This window comes from Lampetra fluviatilis, chromosome 15 (genome assembly GCF_964198595.1).
Source record: "Lampetra fluviatilis chromosome 15, kcLamFluv1.1, whole genome shotgun sequence".
NCBI lineage: Eukaryota > Metazoa > Chordata > Hyperoartia > Petromyzontiformes > Petromyzontidae > Lampetra > Lampetra fluviatilis.
In genome coordinates this window covers 12,708,299-12,732,708 of record NC_136289.1, presented here as the reverse complement: position 1 = coordinate 12,732,708, position 24,410 = coordinate 12,708,299, and the positions used below count along the sequence as shown (strand labels likewise).

General features: G+C 49.9%; 1 protein-coding gene and 1 non-coding gene across 2 annotated transcripts; both read right to left on the bottom strand.

Annotated features, from left to right (window-relative positions):
- Window positions 1-53: 53 nt before the first annotated feature.
- LOC144936240 (uncharacterized) lies at window positions 54-11,833 on the bottom strand. Its single transcript, XM_078863269.1, has 2 exons — window positions 11,500-11,833; window positions 54-3,907 (listed from the first exon to the last, which is right to left on the bottom strand). Exons 1-2 carry the CDS (start codon window positions 11,831-11,833, stop codon window positions 2,748-2,750), a joined length of 1,494 nt encoding a protein of 497 aa, XP_078719395.1. The 3' UTR covers window positions 54-2,747.
- A 7,624-nt stretch (window positions 11,834-19,457) lies between these two features.
- On the bottom strand, window positions 19,458-19,529 carry TRNAE-CUC (transfer RNA glutamic acid (anticodon CUC)). Its single transcript has one exon. It is a non-coding gene; the product is annotated as a tRNA-Glu (tRNA).
- Between the last annotated feature and the right edge of the window lie 4,881 nt (window positions 19,530-24,410).

Below are 24,410 nucleotides of genomic sequence, written 5' to 3'. Positions count from 1 at the left end.
AAAAAAAACTATCCTGAGAAATAACGTTTTGGCAAAACACGAAATGAGAAGTGCAGATTTTAGCCCTGTTTATTTTGTAAAAACATGGTTGTTGTACAGTAACAAGTAATGACGATTTCAGTTCAGAAACATTGGCACCGTATTAATAATTACGAAAGCTTTTTACAATATTGTAGTGCATACACAAACGTAGCATCGGCTCTGAAGCACACGTGACTCGTCACAGCCATTAGCACAGCATTAACCGGCGTGTGTGTGTGTGAATAAGGCGTATGTGTGTGTGTAAGGTAGGTGTGTGTGTGTAAGGCGGCCCGGAGCGAATAGAAAGATTGATCTATTCGCTCGCTAACAGCACTTGCCCCCACAGACTGTAAAGGCTACACGTCTTTATGCACACCCAAATGTTTAATATGTCCATGGTTTGTGTGTTACCAATGTACAGTTAATTTTACAAAGTACTGCTCTGGATTGCCGTATCTCGAGGTTGTTGCACATTGCACCGTGCTAGTGGCGTTCATTAGTTTATAGCAACACTGACCGATTTCATGGATTTTTATTTTAAAAAAACAACGCATTTTCATGACAATAAGCCGCTCCAAATCACCTGAATTGCGCTCCCAATGTCGTTGGATCGTGGGCACCGCTAAGCAGAGTTGAGCCGAGCGCGTTTGGATGTGCGACCACTAACTCGCACTGGACCAGCGTGAAGTATGGTCAAATAAACCAACCACGACTTGTAACCACATGCGGAGGCCCTCGGTTGGCAATATGGGCAGTACACTGGGGCCACAGTAAACGTCATGTTGGATCATTTTTGCACACTTTTCTGGCGTCTCATTTTCAAAACATGGCCCTCACTCATTTTTTCCATTCCCCATACACATGGCCAAGGCCTCATTTCTCTTGGAATATTTTTCCAGCACCTCCCAAACGGTGATATCGAGTGCGGAGTGAATGTGTTTTTTCCTGAGCTCAGCCCCAGACACCTCCGATTTAAATGAAGCCCCGCAGCGCACAGCATATAAGCACTTAATTTATGATAAACAATTCTGTGGGTTTCTTAAAAAAAACACATCTTTATCGGTAATGGCTAAAACAAGTCACGAGTGTCAGGGGCTAGAGACAGCCACAATTACGTAAGCGCTATTTATAAACTATTAAGAGACTCACGTGAACAATAACGGGCCATTGTAATGGGGCAGAAGAGGCCTTTAAATATCATTAAATTCTACATTTGCTATTCAAGAGTAAATCCCAAGCGGTTTAATGAGTATGCAGGGGCCCTGCACGTGAACACAATTAACTATTCTCTGTGTGTGTGCGCGTATCAGCGGGTAAAGGCGATGCAGAATTGCAGGGGCATTACACAGTGAACGTTTTAAAATATATATAAATAAAACTGATGTCACCTTGTGCCCCCGGTGTACATTAGGCATTGCCTAATGACAAAACGAGACCGCTTTTTTTAAATTATTATTTAAAAAACCACACAAGAGCGCAATATCTTGTCATTATAATCTCCCCTCCCCTCCGCACCGCGTCTGTATAATTGTATAATCTTAATTGTAAGGAATGGTTGTTCCTGGTGCTGCATAAGCTGATTTTAATGTTGGCGAGAATAGACAATTGCTCCCGCACGCACGAAACGACTGTACAGTAATATATGTACTTAGTACAAAATAAATGGCAATATATCAGCCTCCAGCCGCACCAACACTCGCGGCGAGTATTAATGCGGCTTAATTATCGCGGATTGGTGGTCGCCCGACAGACCCAACTCGCTTGGTTTAATAGAGACATCTTCTCTCACGCTCGCTCGCTCGCTTTTTGTGGTTTAAAAAAAAAAGCCGGCGTGCAGATATTTACTACGTTCGTAATAAAGTTCAGCAAACGTACGCCGACTTATAATTTATAACATGCACATACAGTGACGGTGAAAACGGAGTACTCGAGAAGGAAGCAGTAACAATGTTGCTGCTGAAATCTAACATTTTTAGAGAACACTAAACTGCCGAATTCATGAAATTGGTGTGCCAATTTAAACTTCCGCTTCAATTCCTCGTGGAACCGATGAAGCACGGATAGAGACGTGGACCCGGATTTAACGACACAATCCTACAGGTACAAATCCAGACAGAATCCAAGCCATTGACCGAGCGTGGGCGCACACCTTTAGATATGGTGAGAATTCACTTGAACCTGATGAGGCACGCATGAACAAAATAAACACGCACACACCCGTGACTCGTCATCAATGGACCACATCACCTCGTTCCGATGCTGTGCACGTGGCACGCTTCTGAACCCGTGATGCGAATGCGCAAAAAAAACACTGGACATGAAATTAAGAGCTGCATCTCACCGGGAGATGATGGGACGGAGGAATCAACGCGTGTGCGGCCAGGTACTATAGCTGGATTACTATCATTATAATTACATCTCAGGATCGTGACAGGAGGTGACCACGTAGGGAGGCCATAATCCAGCAGTGGATTGCCCATGGCTGCTGCTGCTGATGATGATGACGATGAAACGACAGAGCGACTTGCGCAAATCACACGTTTCGGGCGTGGAGTCTGGCAACGTTCACTTCGCGGGCCAGAAGCACACTTGGGGAGGCGTGTCCCTCGTCCGGTTGGGCGTTCATTCTCTTCACCTCGGCGACTGTCGAAGACCCGCGTCGTCAATCTCCGTCTTCCCCCCACGACTCCCACCGCCATCCGCGGGGACGTGCGCTCGCACGCGCTTCAGACGCACATGTGAGCCGGGGCCACGCCGCCCTCTTCCTGGCTCGGCGCTCCGCTGTGCCGCGGGGGCGCCGAGCCCGCCGCCGCCGTCGCTGCTTGACCCAGGCCATTGGCCTCTGGCGCGGAGCCGTTGGCCGTCCCCCCGGGGCCCTGCACGGCTTCTCCGGCCGCGGGAACGGTCCCCGGCGCCGGAGCCTGGGTCGCCGCCGCCGCCGCTGCGGTGGCCGCGAGCTGCTGCTGCTGCTGCTGGGCCGCTGCCCGCGCTGCGTCGCCCGGCGCCGGAGCTCCCAGAGCGGGCCGGACCCCGGCCTCGCTCGCAGAGTGCGCGTGTCCGTGCGGCGCGTGCCCGTGCATGGCGTACGCCTGCGCCTGAGCTTGCGCCTGAGCTTGAGCTTGCGCCTGCGCGTGCGCCTGCGCGTGCGCCTGCGCGTGCGCCTGGCCGTACTCGCCCTGCACCGAGTAGATCACGTACTGCTGGGGCCGCATGAACAATCCCGCGGCCGCTGCCGCTTGCTGCTGCTGCTGCTGGTGATGGTGAAATTGCTGCTGCTGCTGCTGCTGTTGCTGCTGCTGGTGGTGGTGATGGTGCGCCGCGTGGAACGGGTACCCGTAGGGGTAGCTGTAGTAAGTGTTCACCGTGTCCACGGGGCCGGCTCGCCCGGCCACTTGCGCAGAGGAGGCGCACAGAGCGGGAGCCTTGAGCATCATCGCGGCACCACCAGGGGCGATGTGTCCCCCGGTTTGCGCTCTGCCTGGCCCGACCGGCATCTTGAAGTTCAGCTGATGATGCTGCTGCTGCTGCCCGGGCATCTGCCCGCCTCCTTGAGCCTTGTAGGACGCCGCGGGCGCGTTGGCGGTCATCCCGGGCGCGTTGGGGGCGCCGTTGGACGTGGAACTGGTGGCGCTGCTGGATTGGCGAGAGGGGGCTCTCGCAAAACCAGCTCCGGCGCCGTGGCCGGCTGCCCCGGCCACGGAGCCCGGAGCTGCCCCGGGTATCATGGGCAGCGTCTCGAGGAGGCGCGACTGGGCGGCCTGGCGGCTCTGCGCCGCCTGGCGCTTGGGGCGCAAGCAGCGGCAGCAGCACACGGCGATGAGGGAGCCCACGAGGATGAACGCCACGAAGATGGCTCCGACGATGAGGAAAGGCACGTAGATGGGCACTGTGGAGACAGAGGCGGGAGGCGGGAGGCGGGAGGAGGAGATTGGAGTTGACCTTTTTTTCTAATTCGGTAAAAAAGCTCAATATTTGAAGAGCCTCAATGCGTGTGAATACGAGATGGTGGGTCCTTAATAAATGACAGCATGAAGCGGTCCTTAAAGAGGCACGTGCGGCTCCAGAGACGCAGGTTGCCGAGCCCTGGTTGAGCCACTGGCAGTGGCAGTGGCTCAACCAGGGGTCCGCAACCCATTCCATGAGCAGTAGCCCACTGCTCATGGGATGGAGGGCCTCGCCCGTGCATCCCCCTTGGGGTTGTGAGGTCACGCTGGAAATCAGCTGTTCACCAAGTCGTGAATTCATTTGCGACAAAGTTTACGAGTGGGGTTCAATATTTGTTAATGTGGAATGATTTTCATCATCCGTAATAGAGGTTGTTTTTGGGTTAGAGCGCGTAAATATATAATCTTACCCAAAAAAAAACTCTTATGGATATTGCTCGCGAAAGCCTCCTACGTGTTAAATTCATTTTCATCGTGTTTGGTGAATTCGAACGCAGGATGGGGTATATATATGTGGATACAATGAGCATTTTTATTTTTTTCAAATAACATATTCACATTTGCCTCACTAGTTGCATATGTACAGATGCACCTCTTTGTCAATCCACTGCTGGATGATGGCCTCCCCACGCCTCAAGGGTTGTGGAGGTTATTTGGCCACAATGTTGTGGCTTGGCTCTCCAACACACCGGTGTTGCTGTACTAGTGACGAATTGGCACGTTCTGTTTACGTGACAACCCTTACTAGTTGGCTGTGTCGGGAGGTGGTGGGTTTTAACGACACATTTATATATTTACACGCTCTAACCCCCAAAAAAACCTCTTTTGGATAATATTGGTCGCAAACGTGTTAAACTAGTTGGCCATACTTCACCACGCTCGCCAGTGCGGGGGTTTGAGGCGGGGAGCATACATGTGGAAGCATAGTGCAGTACAACAATGGATTTTGCTGCACTGTCATCTGCTACGCGCGTTGTGTAAGCCCCGGAGCAGCCCACAACAACAACAGCAACAGCAACCTGATAATTGCACAACAGCAACCTGCTTTCCGCAGGCTGTAATGCATAGCACATTCTGGGTGTGCTGTTCATAGGAAGCCACCGGAGTTATGCCCTTTTAAATCTAGATTGAAAACTCATTTATTTAGAACTGCTTTTTTGTGTTTAGATTAATATCCTTCCCCGCACCTCCAATTCAGCACGGTTGGCTACGTACGGTGCAAAAGAAGTTCGTACATACATAGGGCGTCATCAATGAGTGGTTTAGAAATGAATGATACATAAATTACTCCAAGCCCACCAAGCAAAGGTTTGCTCAGGAGGCGACACGTGCTTTCACTTAAGGCCCTACCCCCACTGCAATCACACACACCACCACCACTATCACCACCACCATCACCACCACCAACGCGTCAAATTAATTACGCGAAGACAGAAAAGAAGCGCTCTCCGCAAATGCATGTCAGGATTTAAAGCCCGCATTTTTTCGATTAGGCTCGGCAATACTAACAAATGGAGCTTATTTGATTGGACTCGTTGATAAGAGGATTACCGTGAGCCAGGAGCCAGGCTCCACACACTCTTCTTGTTTTGTCGGCGGCCGGGAGTCGGATTTACCGCAATTACTTTTTTTTCGGCGGAATTTCGGGGGGTGCGTGTGAGAGCGGCGGTGCAGTGGGTTACCGCACCGCCGCTCACCTCGCCTCCTCTAGCGCCCTGAGTTTTGTTCGAGTCACAGCTGCTGACGGAAGGTAACACCTGCAACCCCAACCTTGTAGCAGGGGCAGACTCATTCAGGTGGCGAATAATGCCCAAACGTAATCCAGCAGTTGATTTTGCGAAGGGAATTCCACAAGCCTCGATCGTGTGGAATTCCCTTCCTCGGTCGGTCAGGGAATCTTGAGTCTGTTACCTTTTTTTAACTGCGTCTTCAAGCTGATCTCTTGTCACTGCAGGTTTTTTTTCCGTAACTTAAGCTTCATGTAAAGCGCTTTGAGGCCTTATGCGAATTGTGCAATAGCAAAAACACCCCCGAGTTTATTATAATATATATTACTATTACAACTGTAAGAGACCGACAAGGCACGTAGTCTCTATTGCCAAGTTATTATAGAGAAGAAAAAAAACCAACCACCTCACATTAGTCAATAACACTGCGCTAAAATGGAAAAATATTTTCTCGACGCAGTTTGAGGGAAATGGCCCTTCTTAAGTGTCCCCGAGTTCTTAAGAGTGTGTAACTTTGTTCAATAAAAAAAACACGTAGTAACACTCATCTACGATCACTTTATATTCGCTGTTCGTTGCTGGCCGCTAGGCGTTTTGAGTCACTGGACAGGTAACTCATTCGGGGTCACTGCGTGCCATCTGCCGCTTCACAGCGCTCGGTTTGTTGTCGTTCCCCCGCATCTCCGATTAAGCACGGTCGGCTACGTAAGGTGTGAAAGAAGTTCTATATACCGTGTACACGCTAAAGACCCCGTGACGTCGTGCGCAAGAGTAGGCCGCTGTGTGCCAGAGTCGTGGTCCAAATTTGAAAAATGACACCGCTAGAATGACTGCAAAACAGAGTCATGAGACTCGATGAGGCTTTCCTGAGCAAACAAGCGTAATTATAACCATAGCATTCATAAAAGTAACCGTGGTTCAAAATAAAAGGTGGATCTGTCTTGAGTGGCGACTGAGGAGGGGCGACTCGAACGCTCGTTCTGCGACATCGAAACACGCACACGCCTTGACCGTGTGTAGGGCCAGGCACGAAGAGGGACGCAATTGTGGTGGTAGTGGTGGCGGGGTGGTGATGCCCAACAAGGAGGGGTTTCAGGTTGACCCAGAATCCGTGATGCATGGAAAGTGTCGCGAATTAGCTGACTGCATGAATGCGTCTCCTTTGAGAAAAACAAAAAAAAATCCGAAATATTCTTATCATGACTACCTATCGGCATAGGAAGTTGTTGCCACGTGTGGCCGGCTGCTCTAGTGCTTGAGCGTGAAGAAGGAAGCGCACCTCCAATTAGCACGGTTGGCTACGTACGGTGGGAAAGAAGTTAAACATACATACAAGCGACACAGGCAGGCAGTGGAGATTGGCTTTGGCGTGCGGTCTCACGATCAGCTTGTGTAAGCAGTTGTGTGTAGTAAGTGTGTAGTGTGTGTAGTAGTAAGTATGTAGTGTGTTGTCCGGCAAAAACAACCCCCTACCTCCTTGTCGGTGCCGGACTGCAACACTGTGGTGGGCAGTGCCATGGGGGGAGGGCCAATTTAGATTGGCCATTCCCTTCATGGCATTTAGAAACACCACAGTGGCCAAATGGGGTCTCTGGACGGGTGTGAGGGGCTGGTAACCCCTCCACCTTGCATAAATTACCACCAAACCACGATTGAAACATTTAATTAAGCTTGTGCCGGAGGCCCCGGGGGGACAGGTGTCTATGACGTCTCCGGGTCAAACCCCATTTGGCGGAGCCAGGAGACTGAATGCTTACCCTCAGGGCTACTCCAGAAACAAAAAAAAACACTATGGGTGGCCACGTGGAATGTTCGAATGCTCACTGCGGAGGAGAGGCTGCCACTCCTCTGTCGGGAGCTGGACTGGTACTGCCCACATCTCTGGTATCCAGGAGGTCCGGTGGACCGGCTCTGGCTCCTGCCACCATGAGAGGTGGACAGTCCTCTACTCGGGGCAGGAGACTGCCAAACAACAGGGAGTAGCTCTTCTTCTAAACAAAAGAATGAAAGTGGTGTGGGAGTGTGGCGGTGAGGTGTAGGAAGCTGTAAGCCCCAGGCTACTTTGGGCTTGCCTTCCCATCAATCAGAGGCGAGGAATGGTGGCCGTGGTTACTTATGCCCCTACCAAAGACGAACATCCGTGGAGGGATGCAGGCAAAGCCGATGACCTCCTGTCACAGGTGCTAGCTAAAGTGGCCCCTCGGGATAGTCATCTTGTTGGGTGACTTCAAAGCCCGAGTTAGTCATGATGCTGGCACCTGGTCTGCAGTGATTGGAAGACATGGGCCAGATCACCTCAATAACAATGGCAGGAGGCTGCTAGATTTTTGTGGAGCCCATGGACTTGTAATTACCAACACGTTGTTCTGGCATTGGCGCATCCACCCAACATCATGGATGCATGCCGGGTCCAAGCACGAACATCTGCTGGACTACATAGTGATGGAACAGCGGATGCGGGTCCATGTCCTTGACACCAGGACCTGCCATGGAGCTGATCTGCCCACTGACCATCGACTTGTCATCTGTAAGATGCACCTGCCATTCTTCCACTCCGGTGGTGGGTGTACACCCAGGACCCCATTCAAACCCATAGTGGCATGGTCTCAGCTAGCTGATGAAAGTTGCAAGCGAGAATTTCATCATCACTTCCAGCTGGGGTTGGCATCGTCCCCCACTCCTCCTGATGTCGAGGGGAAATGAGCGAGGTTTAGGAATATGGCTCATGCAGCTGCAATGGCTGCTTTGAGTATATGGTCCAGACCTCCCCAGAGACCCTCGCTGACAGAGGAGGTGTTCAGGCTGGCTGAGAAAAAGCGACAGGCCCACTCTCACCATCTACAGCATCCCACGCCAGAGAATGAGGCTTACTTTAGCCTTTGCTCGGAGGTTTTGAGAGTCGTGAGGCACTGCAAGGATGGGTGGTGGTCGTGGGTTGATGAGGAGATGGAATCTGCCTCAATGCCCCGCAATCACACATCGCTCTTTAATTCTATCAACAAAGTTACCTGCAGCACCACATCTATTACCATCATTAGGGGAAAGAACGGTGATCCAATATCCGACCCCCCAGAACAGGTTTGCAGATTTGCTGAACATTATCTGTGAAGTCCTGGGGGAGGGGAAATCCCTGAGCCTGGAAAACATCGTGGGACAAAGTGGGGATGTCCCTGCTGAGGCTGCGGTGCTTCAAATATTGGAAGAAGAAGTCACCCCCTGTGAGTGGCTGGTGGAGGTGCCATCTGTTGAGGAAGTACTGAAGGCGATCTGGAGTCTGAGACCAGGAAAGGCACCGGGCAGAGATGATCTCCCAAGTGAAATGCTGAGGGAGGGTGACGTTTGTGCACAGACTGCCCAACATGACATCATAACAGTCTGGACCACTGGATGGGTTCCGCAGGATTGAAAGGATGCCCTGGTGGCCCCCTTCTTTAAGAAGGGGGACTGCACAGACTGTAACAACTACGGGGGCATCTCACTCCTCAGTGTGCCAGGAAATGTCCTGGCAAGGATTATTCAACATCGCCTTGCCAGGCACGCTGAGGAGAGGCTTGCAGAGCCCCAATGTGGTTTCAGGAAAGGGCGGTCCTGCACAGATGCCATGTTTGTTCCGTCTGCTACTGCAGAGGGAATTCCAACAAGACCTACTTCTCTGCTTTATTGACCTGGTCAAGGCCTACAATACCATCAGTAGGCCTGGGCTCTGGGTTTTTCTTCGTGCTTTCAGAGTCCCTGACCGTCTTCTCACGATCATTAAGGACATTCATGATGGTGAGTGGGCCCGGGTAAAACTACGTGGCCGGGAGGCGCTGCTGCTGAACCTGGAGCTTGCCACTAAGAGGTGGGGTCTTACAATCAGCTCCACCAAAACTAAGCACCTGCCTGGGTATTTTGTACCATCGGACACTCCACCCCCACAACTCCCAATTGGTTAGAGGGCAGTTGTGGAGATTCCTGGCCACAGCGAACATCGGCCGTAGCGAGTGATGTCTGAACCGGTCCAGAGTCAAACTCTGCCCCCGCGTCCCCACTCCGCTTACACCTTGCCGGCTCCGAGACGTGGCGAGGCATGGTTCAAACTAGGGCTGAACGATTTTGGGAAAATATCTAACATGCGATTTTTATGACAGATATTGCGATTTGATTTGCGATTACATTTTTTAAAAGTAAAGCTTCAGTTAAATATTCACTGTGACATAGATTTAAAACATGTGATGGAGCATTACTACATGATACAATCAAACTATGAACTGCTCTATATATTATAATGCAAGGATGAAAACTTAAAAGATATTAATTGCTTCCAACATGTCATTATTAATTGAAATAGAACAATCAAACATAGAACAATTGTTAAGCTAAATAAATAAAGTTATAATAACAAAAAAATTAAACAATTCCAATAAGAAAGTAATCGGACTTTTCATATCGCCAAAAATCGCAGCCTTTGCGATTTGCTAATCGCATTGTTTCAAATTTCGATTTGAAATCGATTAATCGTTCAGCCCTAGTTTAAACCCAGCCTTGCAGGGACTGTGGCTGTACAAGACTCGTCTCATTACTCACTTGGCGTCTGCTCCAGTGAAGCTCACAAGGCATCATCGACTCCACCAGCCATAACCTCCCCCCGCATCCTATCCCAAGTTAATTTCAGTTGATCAAACTTCTCACTCGCCACGATTACAGCGCCGGTCCTTATCACTAAATCCCCAATGCGTAGAGGGGTTTCAATTGGTAAGCGCGTGTTGTTCGGCATGGATTCCGACATTTCCATTCAACCTGCCCAGGGAGAGCTTTTGTTTTTACTAACTTAAATTCTGAACCATTGTGAAGAAGATTCCGGCACCTGGAGCGAAACGTCGGATGTCATTGCCGGAGATTACACGGTTACAACCCAAGAATGCATCGGGAGAATTAAACTAATCCCCGAGTCACACGAGCGCGTTCCAACTCGGTTGTATCGAGATTTGGCATGCGTAGAAGTTAGGGTACTTTTCCCGGAAGTTTAAACCGCGCAATGGTTATGTTAAAGAACCACACCATAAGCACAATGGACTCGCTCAATGTCGTTCCTAGGACTTGAGATGTCACGATTATCCAAGATGTGTCGTGGAGTAGGGCGAGTGACTTGTGTGTGTGTGTGCATCTGTTCAGAGAATGGATGACACCGGCTTGATTGATGCATCCATGCAACTGTGCTGAGCTGCCTGCCCGGGTGTTGTATGTTTAAAGGTCGTAGTCTTGCGTGAGTGTAGGCATGCAAAGCTCCGTGCACACTCTGTGTGTGTGTGGATCTGTGGTCCAGCAGTCAGCACACTGCGAACCCGTAAACCCGAGTTCGATTCCGGCTCACGGCCAGTAACCGTGGATATTATTTGAACCGCTTCTGCCCTAGGTCGACCCAGCCTCACACGAGTATCCGGTGTGGTGCGTAAACATCGGCACTGGGGATACAAAGGCGGCCGGGCGTGGTGCTGGGCACCCGCCCACACTTGTGCCGTGTCGGCCTTAATTGTTGCTCGCTAACACCACTTGCCCCAAGAGTTTGTTGAGGCCGTACAGGGGGATCTTTGTCTTTGCGTGTGTGTGTGTGCGTGTGTGTGTGTGCGCGTGTGTGTGTGCGCGTGTGTGTGTGTGCGAGTGCGCGTGTGTGCGCGCGCGCGTGTGTGTACGTGTGTACGCGTGTGTGTGTGTGTGCGTGTGTGTGCGTGCGCGTGTGTGTGTGCGCGTGTGTGTGAGTGCGCGCGCGTGTGTGTGTGCGCGTGTGCGTGTGCGCGTGTGTGCGCGTGCGTGTCACTGGCTCGTACGCGCAGAGGCTCCGGGTGGCGCGTCGCCCTCCTTGCCCTGTCCCCCCGGCGGCTCCGTGCGGTCGTTCCGGCACTGCCCCTGGTCCAGCCTCGCCTCTGGCGCCGTGCAGCAGTAGCGCAGCGAGCACGAGCCGCAGCAGATGGTCGCCTCGGCCGTGTCGAATCGTTCGGGGCACGGGAAGCCGTCGTGCCAGGTCCCGCTTGGGTCCAGCCACCCGTGGCAGTACTCTGCGCTGGCGCGCACGCAACGCGCCGCTTGCAGCAGGAGCAGCAGCAGTAGGCAGGGCAGCAGTCGCCACAACGGATGTTGCCCGGCTGTCCGATGTTGCGCCATCTCCTCCCTCCTCCTCCTCCCTACGACTCTCCCGCGTGAGCCGCCGGCGGGCACACGGGCCGGGGACCTGCTGCTGTGTTGGGTCGCCGGTGATCGTCGACTCGCCTCCGCTCGGGATTAGGGTTCACTCCGCTGGACCATGGAGGCAGAGATGGAACCCCCCACGCAGGGGAGAGGGGGGGGGGGAGTCGAAGCGAGCAAAAGTCCCAGAACGCCCCTAAAGGCTCCCCTACCTGGAGCGGACCGCCTCGGGCCCCGTGGCTTGACGTCGTCCCCCTCCCGAAGGGCTCTGCAGTAGTCCGAGGCGGTTTGCTGTCATGTGGCGCAAAGTTTGTTGCCCGGTTCGCGAGCGCAGTTCGTCTTCCAAGGCTCCCCGCGGTGCCGCGCGCGTCTCCAAAAGTCAAACGCTGGAAAAGTGTCTCTCCTGCCTGGGGGCTCGGCCGACCCTCCCCCTCCTCTCCTCCTCTTCTCCTCCTCCTCGTCCTGCCAACGCCGGCACAAACTCCCAGCCGAGTTAAAACTTTACTCGAGTTAAACTTCCGACTTGAGCAGCAGAGAGGAAGAAATCCTCTCGGTCCGTGCTCACTGGGATTCTGCGGTTTCTCGGCGACCCTAGTTTTGGTATTCGTAAAAAAACAAAGATGCTCTCGCGTGTGGCTGGCGCAGTGTAAAAGAGGCGTTGCGCGTAATCGTTCTCGCTCGGTAATCTGGAGAAGATAGAAGAATAAGAATAATGAAAGTCCCCGCGTCGCTTCTTCATCCGAAAGTTCCCACGCGCTCACCCCCCGGTGCTCCTCCTCATGCCCACCACCAACACCACCCTCACCACCACCACCACCACGCTCACCACCACCACGCTCACCACCACCACGCTCACCACCACCACGCTCACCACCACCACGCTCACCACCACCACCACGTGTCACGCGCAGTCGGTGTCCGTTCACTGCGAACAGCGCCTGGCAGCCAGAGATGCGATTATAACTCCCCCCTCCCTGCCTCCCCGTCAATCCACCCACCAGAGCCCCTCCACCCAACCAGCCAGGCCATTGCGTGCACGCACCCACACACACACACCCACCGCTCACTCACACACGCGCACACAGTCACACATTCTCCCCCCCCACCACCACCACTCCACCCTCCTTCTCATCCCGGTTCTCGACCACCCCCTCCTCATCCAAATGCAGCCCTGGGACCCTCCCTCCGCCCCTCACCCCCCCCCCCACTTTTTTTTTAAACCCACAGCAGCCCCGCCCGCTCCGACACACTGTCAATCCTCGGGCTTGTAGGGTCAGCGAACGGGACAAATTGGGGGTCCCCCTCACCCACCCACCCACCCCCTCCCTCTACCCCCATCCTCCTCCTCCCCCGCTGCCCCCCTCCCTGCCCACAGCTTCCCTCCCCCGTGCCCCCTTCCCTGCTGCTAAGAATCTCTCGCTGGGGGGAGAGGCGAGGAGGACACGCGGGGCGCTCTGGTGGAGAACATGGGGCGACATTTGTGGGTTTGTTGTTGTTGTTTTGTTGTTGTTGTTGTTTTGTTGTTGTTGTTGTTGTTTTGTTGTTGTTGTTGTTTTGTTTAAATCGCTGTTGCTGTGCACGGCCCCGCAAATGTCACAAACGACAAGCGGCCACCAAACAACATCACACTTGAATGTATAACGTGTGAGAAGAGTCCATACGTTTATTGAATTGAGCAGAGTTGCAAGAAACCTTTGGCGCGGGGATGGGGTGGGGGGGGACTACGGGATGGAATTCCAAAGTGTGAGAAGAGACGCGAAACAGGTGACGAGATGTTAACTACCTCGCCTGGTATACAGGAGGTCGTGGGTTCAATCCTGACCCTGACGCCTGCTGCTGCTGTATATTTGGAATTTCGTGTCTCTCTGACCGTGGTCGCTTCGATTTTTCTCCGGGTCCTCCGGGTCTTTCCCTCCACATGTATAATCAACATCACGCGTTTAAAGTATTTGGCTGCTATAACTTTCCACGTGATTAGCCACTTTGTTGAGGTATAATTTGTGCCCAGGTCGCTTCTGAAAAAGAGCTACATAGCTCAGTGGGCCTTACCTGGTAAAAAAAAAAAAGTTGATAATTTAGTTTTAGAAGTGGTGTGTGACTGAAGTATGGCCGTCGAACACGATGTGGATGAGACGAACCAGTGAGTCTGGCGGACCGAGTCCTCGACACGACTGGATGAATCAACGAATGAATGAAGTTCAGTGGAAAAGTAACGATGGTATGAGCGACAGGGGAGTGATGAGGAGGAGGAGGTTAGCGATCGCCGAGGATGACGAGGTCGAGGCAAGGATGAATCTAGCCATGGAGGCGACGTCCATGCGCCAGCCATCCCATATGAGCCCCGTGTAGGGCCAGAGACTGGGAACGTCGAGTGGCCGAGTCTCCCACGCGCCCTCACCTCTGCCGTGTTTGGCAATAAAGAGTTGTGCTGCGGTGCATCGGTTCTCGCGTGAATGGGGAGTTGATGTGAGCGTGGCAAGCCGGAGCGAGAGCGAGGACTCAATCAGAGGAAGACCGGGTACACTTTTGCAACAAATACCAAACGGAGGTTTTTCTCGTCCCCTTCATATATCCGTCTCTCCACTTACAAAACACATTCCTGCGGAGGGAGCTGGTAGGAACGTTGGGTTGCTCGGTCAATGGCCAGGGTCAACGGTGGCGTGGTGTATTCCGCAAATATGCCCGACTGTGAGGGCGGGCACAAGCCGGCGTGAGTAGGTTAAACGTTGAGTTGTATAAGGGCACCACGGGGTGACCAGCCCCTCCCCACCCAGCCCCACCCCTCCCACCCCCCACCCAGCCCCTCCCCACCCTCCCCTCTCCACCCAGCCCCACCCTTCCCATTTTTGGATTCACAACGGACGGACGGACACAATAATCCCCTGTGGGCTGGTGGAACCAGGAGGTTCCTACCAGTAAAATATGTTTTTGCACATCCCATCGGCCCAAAGCGCCACGGCCTTCTGGGAGTGGTGCACCATTTCAACAGCGACCCTCTGGACCGGTTTCGATCGACACACATGGTCTCGTCAACAGAATCAGAATTGCTTGAATCAATGCTGGTAGGCTGCCAGATGCAGCAGGCAAAGACGCTCACTTTACGATGATGGGTCCTCGTGAAATAAACAATTCCGGTGGGGCGGTGACACAGTGCTCCTCGAACGATATCATACACACGGCCACCATACTATTGTGATTCTCGGCCACGACTAAACATCAGTGGGGAGTGATATCTGAACTGGCCCTCACCAATGCTCATCCGCGCCGACCAACGTTGATGAAGGATGCTCAAACAACGACCGCAATCGACACGGAGTGGGGAAGAGAATGAACTTCAATCCGCAGTATTGACATTGACAAAGGACCTCTTGATTCCAATTCGCATTGTGGCGTAGGGTGTTCTTAGCGTCGTTCATATTCAATTATAGGTGCTATGTTGTCGATAATTACCGTAGATGTTGCGTGATCAGCATCAGCAGTGCAATTCTATTGACATTTTTGTATCGTTACCAGGCAATTATCTCTGATCCGTAAAGGCATTTTTACTGCAACCCGATAAATCTCAGCAAAAACTTCGAGCCAGACAATGTTGACGTGCACAATTGAGACTCAACAGGATGTTTAAATGCATGCTCTCAAACATTTTGAAAAGACCGTGCGGGTATAAGTCATCCGATACAACCCCCTTTCAATACGCGTGCACAAGACAGACATTGTGTCGGTTCTTCTGCATTGAACCCAGTCAGTAAAGATACAAACTACACTACCCCCTCCCCCAAACGCTCCATGTCGGCACTTCAAAGAGATGGGTTTGGAAAGCCAACCAAAAAAAACCTTGGGCTCTCCGATGCGTTTTCTGCCGCGCATTGTTCAGTCAGCGATGACCCAGACGCTTCACTCCACGTCCTTGGGAGCTTTCTCTGAGAACCGAACTGAGCGGCTCACGTTTGTCCCTCGATTACAGAGCGGCGCCGCAGGCAGCTGCTGGCACGTGCAGCGAAACGTCTGACTTCATCGCCGCAGAATACGTGAGTCGCCGCAACCTGGAAACACGTCGGAGAGCAGTTACACGGCACGACCGCGAATTCCTATACCCAGTAAGGGCGACGTCTCCAAATGCACGGCCACAGACCCAAGTAGTGCACGATCCTTTTGAGTAATTCATCGAAACCTGGGAGCTCGCACACAACGTTGATGCGAGTATGCAGGGCGGTTCCTGATCGTGGGACGCAGGGGGGGAAAAAACAACGGAAAACTTCTGTCACTGGGTAGGTAGATAGAGATGAGTTAACATGCTGGCAACGAAGAGAGATGTCGAGAGAGAGGGATAGAGAGCGAAAGACTGAACTTTCCGGGGAGACGAACCCATCCGCTTATTTGTGCTTGATCGCCCAAGTCAGTGAGCGTGTATAATTTAGTCAGGGGTCAATAGTTATTCATTTATTATCTGCAGGCTTTTTGTGGCGCGACGTTTATAATCTGTTAATGCTCAATGGGCCTTAGCTGGCGCGGCGAAGGTAGGGGCATGACCGAACGCCTTGACTGCTGTTACCCCGTGAACTGTTATTAAATAACACGAAGGTAAAGATTGCTTTCGAAGGTAAAGATTGCCACTGCTGGCGTAAGGGTTTCTCATCAAGAGGGAACTCCTAATGAGAGGCCTTCTGGGGGTTGTTTAGATGTTCTTTGGTTCTTTTGGTAAAGTCACGTAGATAATGTAGACTGTAGCCTGGTTCTTCACCTCGGTGAGCGTACTGGCAGTCTATAATGTAGACTGTAGCCTGGTTATTAAGTTTGGTGAGTGTACTGGCAGTCTATAATGTAGACTGTAGCAATGGTAATTAAGCCGGGTGAGTGTACTAGCAGTCTATAATGCAGACTGTAGCAATGGTTATTAAGCTGGTTGAGTGTATTGGCAGTCTATAATGTAGACTGTAGCCTGGTTATTCACCTCGGTGAGCGTACTGGCAGTCTATAATGTAGACTGTAGCAATGGTTATTAAGCTGGGTGAGTGTACTGGCAGTCTATAATGTAGACTGTAGCCTGGTTATTAAGTTTGGTGAGTGTACTCGCAGTCTATAATGTAGACTGTAGCCCGGTTATTAAGTTTGGTGAGTGTACTGACAGTCTATAATGTAGACTGTAGCAATGGTTATTAAGCTGGGTGAGTGTACTGGCAGTCTATAATGTAGACTGTAGCCTGGTTATTAAGCTGGGTGAGTGTACTGGCAGTCTATAATGTAGACTGTAGCCTGGTTCTTAACCTCGGTGAGCGTACTGGTAGTCTATAATGTAGACTGTAGCCCGGTTATTAAGTTTGGTGAGTGTACTGGCAGTCTATAATGTAGACTGTAGCAATGGTAATTAAGCTGGGTGAGCGTACTGGCAGTCTATAATGTAGACTGCAGCCTGGTTCTTAACCTCGGTGAGTGTACTGGCAGTCTATAACGTAGACTGTAGCCTGGTTTTTATGATGTAGACTGTAGCAATGGTTATTATTATTTATTGTAGACTGTAGCAATGGTTGTTTAGACCCACTATTGCACGCTGGCCAAACGTCTCGACAGAGGAGGGCTGATCAACCAACACTTTCCCACCGCTATACGCTCCTTGTCTGAACGCGCATTGACGTGAAACGCTCTACTCTTTGGTTCTTTCGGTAAAGTCACGTAGTTAGAAATAGAATAAAACACATCACGACGTTTCGATCGCAACACAAGCGACCTCAATCAGGTGGCACCGATACAGCAGGACAACCGCTGACATAGGAAACGCTGTTTGTCCTTTCACCCGATTTATTTCGATCCGTTTGGAAATGGCCCAAAAGCCACGAGGATGGGCCCGTGTGTCAGAGAACCAGCCCATTGCTCGGTACTTCTGAAACGTCCTTTAAGTGACGATATTGTCCTCCCTCTGCACAGTAAGGGGATGCACTTTCCCATGTACTGTAGAATTATTGTACAAAACAATAATGTACAGTACTGCACTTTGTCTCATGGAATTCGACCCGATATATTTAAAAAACATTATCGGAGCTGGAATTTTGCCAAATCAAATTTAACACCAAAACCTAACGTAATATGATGATGGGGTTTTGTGTGTGTGTGTGCATTCGTCGGTGACCGGTCTGAAACCATCAACTAAACTGGCTATGTTTACAAGATCTTTAGAATTAGGTTTGGGGCGATAAGTTGTGGAATTAACCTTTATTATTATTATTAAACATTTGCTTACTGTGGGGAGACAAATATACAAATGGGGACGTATTGTTTGCTTATCTGTTTTCTTCTTTAAAACGTGTTGGTATTGAATGGGACTGGACTTGTATTTATAAGCCACTGGATTGAAAATAATTTTACCTACGTGACTTTACCGAAAAAACCTAAGAGTATGAATCCTTGCAGTCACGAAAGCTTCAAATCTAGAATTAATTTCCTGAGAAGTTTTTGTGCGTGTTTGGTTTGTTGTCCTTCCCCACCCCCCCTGGCACCTCCGATAAGCACGGTTGGCTACGTACGGCGCGAAGTAAGTTCAATGTCCACACGTACACGGAGTGGTGGCCGAGAGGAGAGCCCTACCAACAAACCCCCTTGGAGATGGAGACCGCAAGCGCACACACGACACGGACACGTCGTTCCGTGCACGGTCCATCTGCAGGCGCGCGATCGCCACGAAGTAGATCGTGCGTGACGCCAGCACCGTACACAATTAAACCACATGGCCAGCCACTCTCTCTCCTCTCTCTCTCATAGGGAGATAGCTCCACCATACACTCACGGTCATCGTTATCCTGTGGGGTTTTTTTTCAAACTGTTTTTTTTTTGGAATGCGCGATGAGGAATGGGCATTGCCCGATACGTTTGCCCATGCTATATGCATGTTGTGTGTGTGTGTCCTTTTAAGGGCACGGTGTAATTGACGAATGTTTTAGTTCGCGTTCTGTTAAATGTACCAGCGCACCACTGCCAAGAGAGCAGATTAAGCCACATACTGTGTGGCTCTATTTGGTCACGAATAGGTAGGTGAAGTTACAGCACCGTGAATTGCTGGAACAGTAAACACGCCACTGGTGGACGAAGGGCATATTACTTGAGCGGATTCGAGAGGGTTATTTTGGCCTACTCTTCCACGCCGATTCTAGATTTGAAGCTTTCGTGACTGCAAAGATTCATATTCTTAGGTTTTTTCGGTAAAGTCACGTAGGTAAATTTTTTTTTTATTAATTAAAAGTAAAATAAAAATCGTGCTGTGACGGTTCCACCTGAAGACGGAAGCTTGTGTTGCCTCCGATACGTCGTGATTTTTATTTTATTTTACTTTTATTCATTTTAATTGTTTATCTTCCACGCCCGGTAGACGTCTCGGAATAAATAGAATGGATATCCCACACTTGATCTATTATTACGACTATCCTTGATTATGTTTTACTTAGGAAAGCCTCATCATTACTTTTCAGGAAGGCCCTGCCGAGATTTCTCAGGAGGATGAGATGATTGTAAAAACTAATTGCAAATAATTTTCCTGAAATTGCTAAATGTGTACCACTTCTTTTTTTACCCGAATACGTGCGATTGTGTTGTCTGCCGATCAATAAAAATAATGTTCCCTGACCGGGAATCGAACCCGGGCCGCGGCGGTGAGAGCGCCGAATCCTAACCACTAGACTACCAGGGACTACGAGAAAGTAAACTTCACCATGATACATATACTTGAAAAAGCCGCGATGTATTCACGTTGTTTGACCTCGTGTTTAACTACAATAGTAAGTGATTCTAATCATCAACCACGATATATCCACTGCTGGATGAGGACCTCCCCCTGCTGTGCAGCTCGTGGAGGTTATTTGACCATACTTCACCACGCTGGTCAATGCGGGTTGGTGAAGGCGGGGAACGCAAACGTGGAAGCGTAGTACAGTCCAACAATGGATTTTGCTTCAATGCCCTCTGCTGCGTAGCACGTTACTCTGCAGCAATCTATAACAACTTGATGTGTATCCATCACCACCCCAGTCTATAGCAACTTGCTGTGTCCAGCGCTATCCATAGGCTTCACAGCGTTTGGGATCGGGTGCATTCTAGATGATTTGTTCAGCAAGTCTGCGTTTTCGCGGTTGCACGACCCGATTAGCGCGTTTGGCAATATTCGTTCATAGGACATATCGTCGCAAATGGTCAGACATTTGCGACGATGTGTGACAATGTGTGACGAGGGGGGAGGGGTTGAGAAATGTGACGTCACATAAAAATGCGCAACTTTAAATCAATATAGACGACACGTTCTACTTAATTAAATAGATACATATTCTTAGGTTTTTTCGGTAAAGTCACGTAGGTAAAACATTAAAATTAATAAAAGTTAAATAAAATTAATAAAAGTAAAATAAAATTATTTTATTTTACTTTTATTAATTTTAATGTTTTACCTACGTGACTTTACCTAAGAATATGAATCCTTGCAGTCACGAAAGCTTCAAATCTAGAATTAATTAAATAGACTTTGTAATAAATGTTTTCTCCTACAACATCAGAGTGCAGCGCCACATTAAATACGCACTACAATGACAATAGTTTAAAGCGATTTTTAAGCATGTTTTATTTTTGAGGGGGGGGGCGGGGGCAGAACTTTGTGACGTCATATTTGAGGGGGGTCTGACTTTTTGTGACGCCGTGTGACGAGGGGGGGGGGTCAAAAATCGCGTGACGTCATTTATGGACGGCCCCTTGTAGTGTGATTTCTCAACTCACAAAAAACTCGGCACACTTTAATATCCCGGGAAGACTTAGAGATGTTCGTAACATGGGGAGAGGGGGAATAGGGGGACGGGGCGGGGGGACAACCCCATTGGCTAAATGAGCAATTTTACAACGTGGCTTTTTAAATCCTTTATATTAAGTTCACTTGCTTGCTTGCGCGCTTACGACCGTGCAAATCTTTCGGTCGTTTTTTAACCCACTTCCCGTGATCCAATCGAGCTGACATTTTGCACACAGACTCGTTGTGCGTGACAATTTATTTTCGTGAAATTTTTTTCCCAAAATTTTCCACTTTTTAGGGGGAAAAAAAAATTCACATTTAATTTAAAATACCAATGTGATAAAAATGAAACTCTTACTCAAGAAAAACAGAAATGAATAATAAAATAAAACCGATGCCACGCATATAAAGGATTTATAGTGAAAAACGTTGTTTTTACGGGTTAATGTTTTAAATGTCCTCCTCGTGCGGCAATTAAAGTGAAAGCATTGTGCCCCTGCCTGGCCTGCGCTGTTGAAGCATGATGTCGCCACCGCGTGTACCAGCACGTGTAATAGCACCGGCTGGCGGTGGCGGATAACGTTTAAAATTCAACTTTTAGACATAATTAACTTTCAGACATAATTATACGTAAAATTTCGATTTAAAGCTTTCGTGACTGCAGGAATTCATCTTCTTGGTTCTATAGGTAAAGTCACGTAGAAGGGAAGTAATATTTTTATTATACGTCAAATGTTTATACAAAATAAGGGTCCTTGCAGCCGACGGGATTTAAAAAAAAAATCTATATTTTTACACGGGCGATTGCGCAACGCAGCGTTGGACTAGTCAGCAGGATGATGTTGGGAGGATGTTCCTTTAACACGCAGGACCAATATCATCCTAACCAGCTTGAATATACGCTGCCAAGCTTGGTGGGGGTTCATTCAGACGCTGTCTTTGCGTTGTGGCCGAAACGTCGTGAGAATTGTATTTTATTATTTTTTATTTTTATTCTTTTATTATTTCCTTTCTACGTGACTTTACCAAAAGAACCAAGAAGAAGAATACAGGTTTTGTTTGTGTTGGATCGCGTAAATATATAAATGTGTCGTTAAACCCGCCACCACCCGACATAGCCAATGAATAAGGTTGTCACGTAAGCAGAACGTGCCAATTCGTTACGAGTACAACACACCGATCTGAGTACTCTTAGATTGTAATTTGTGCTCTGATTGTAAATGTTGTGGCTTTGCTCTCCAACACTCACAATCTCCAACACACAAGCGGTGTGCTCAACTAGTAACGAATTGGCACATTTATATATTTACGCGATCAAACCCCCCCAAAAAACCTGTACAATATTATGGAGGATGTTGTCAGCAGGTTGTTGTTTAGTGATCTACCGTCACGCGGAAAATAAAGTCGCGGTGTGCAAATGGGCCATGTCAAGCAACGCCGATGATGAACGTGTGGGGAGCGGTGGCGCAGTGGATAGCGCACTGCGCTCCGAACCCGGCGACATGCCTGTCAATCCCTTATCAGTGCCTACCCTATTACAGACCAATTCAGACCTTATTGGTCACACCGTGCCCTTATAAATCTCAACGTTCATCGTACAAAGTCCCATCACAATGGAGAAAAAGACAAAAAAAATTGCCCGTATTGAAACGGCTGTACGCCATATGAACCTGAAAACTCAATTTCCCTGTACAGGAATACGGGGTAAACCGTATGGGTTGACAGGTACGCTACTATACACTACACTATTAAATGTGCCCGTATTGAAACGGCTGTATGCCGTATGAACCTGAAAACTAAATTTCCCTGCGGCCAATAACAGCGACGATTATTTGAACCTGCTCTGGACCTCCCCGAGGTTGACTCAGCCTCAAATGAGTACCTGGCGCGGTAAGCATCAGAACTCGGGGAGACAAAGGCGGCCGGGGTGGGGGGGGTGTTGGCCTCCCACCCCCTTGTGTGGCGTGCCTGCCTTCATAGGTGGTTGCTAAAAGCATTTGCCTCACACAGCCTGTTAAAGGCGATACGGGGTATCTTTGTCTTCGTGTAATGAACATTTAAAAAAACAATATTATATTTGCCCAGTTGTGAGTGACTGACATGCATTGTAATGATGACCTCGAAGGGCTCTATCGCTGACAGATGGAACAAATACAACTTAGTATATGCGCATGAGAAAAGTCAAAACGCTGGATTTACACAATCGTGTCACGTATTTAAACGCTGTCGTTTTTGGACAAAGGCATACAGCATTGTGCATGCGAATGTTGCGAAAGGTGCCCAATCCAGATATAATCTCACGTTTATTTTAGTTCTTCTGTGCAAGTGTGACACTAAAGCTGATAAAGACCAGGCAGACTCCACCGCCAGCCAAGAGGACTGTGCAGAGCACGTGGCTTTCTTATGACGTAGCCACCGCCATTCACGCTGGCGTTGTCTTATGAGAGTTGTCTGTTCTTCTGTGACGCGGTTGTTGAGTACACCGCGTGATGGAAAAATCGCGTTATAATAAATCATGAGTAATATAGGGTAGAGCACGGTCCGCGATAACACTTGAGATGCGTTACGCAGGCTGAACAATGACCGAGGTGCGTGTGTAGCGTCTAGAAGCATCCAGCAGCATCCCGCTGCCTCGTGCGAGGCTACGCCGAGGCAGCGGTACAACCGCTTGTTCCTACTCGCGCGACAAAGTTGCGTTCACTCGATCGCGTTATATCCAATTCGCGAGTTATGAAAACACGAGTCATGGGAGAATATTGTACCGTGCGTGGCTTTCAGTTCTCAAGGAGGCCACTCAAATCAGCAGAGACACCAACCCACATTGGTCACAACAAGTTCTTGTGGTAATTTATTTTGTGTGTGTGTATACATTCTACCTTGAAATGACGCGTGCACTCCGTCGTTCAATTCTACAACACTCAGACAAACGAACAACTAATTACACCAGCGTGTAATAAATAGGGTATTGCAGCTACTTTACAGACATCATCACACCCAGTTATAATGTAAGCGAAGGTAAATACAATTTGAAGGTAAATGTTTTTTTTCACGTGAAAATGCCACCGTACTCCTGGAGAGTGGCGTCGCAGTGATTAGTGTGCACTGCGCTATGAACCGGGCGACCTGAGTTTCCTTCCCAGCCACGACTCACATCAGTGGGGAGTTGCCATCTGCACCCCGTCTCCTTCCCTTTCAATAAACCCGCACGGTCCAGCATGGTGAAGTATGGTCAAACAGCACCCCCCCCCCCCCCCCCCATGATCCAAAACGGCACGGGGAGGGCCTTCATCCGACACTGGATTGACACAGGGCAGAAGATTATTATTATTATTACTACGTAACATCACTTAGCTTATAATTGTGTAGGGCTGTTACGGGAGGGCTGTAAGTGCATACGATCCAATGGGTAACAAACACAGTGGGCGGAGTTACGGGAGTACACGGGGGGGGTGCCCGCAGCGACGTCCGCATCAGGCAGCCTGGGGGGTTGTGATCCTGTTGGGGGGTATAAAGGGGGAGGACAAAGAGAGCTCGGGGCTCAGTCTGGGAACGAAGGAGGAAGAGTGAAGATCCTCTAGCTAGAGCCCTGGACTCCCCTCGACGCCGCCCTTGTCAGGGCTGCAGAGGAGCGAGCCAGAGGCGTGGTTCCGTGAACCAGGGTTAGACCCTGGGACTCCGGAGACCGTAGCCCGACTCACCAGTGTCGGGCCAGTTAGCCTCCCCTAGCTCGTTAGAGGAGGACTTGGGGATAGGTGAGATTAGCTAGGGGGTATCCCCAGTTATCCGGGTGAGGGGGCC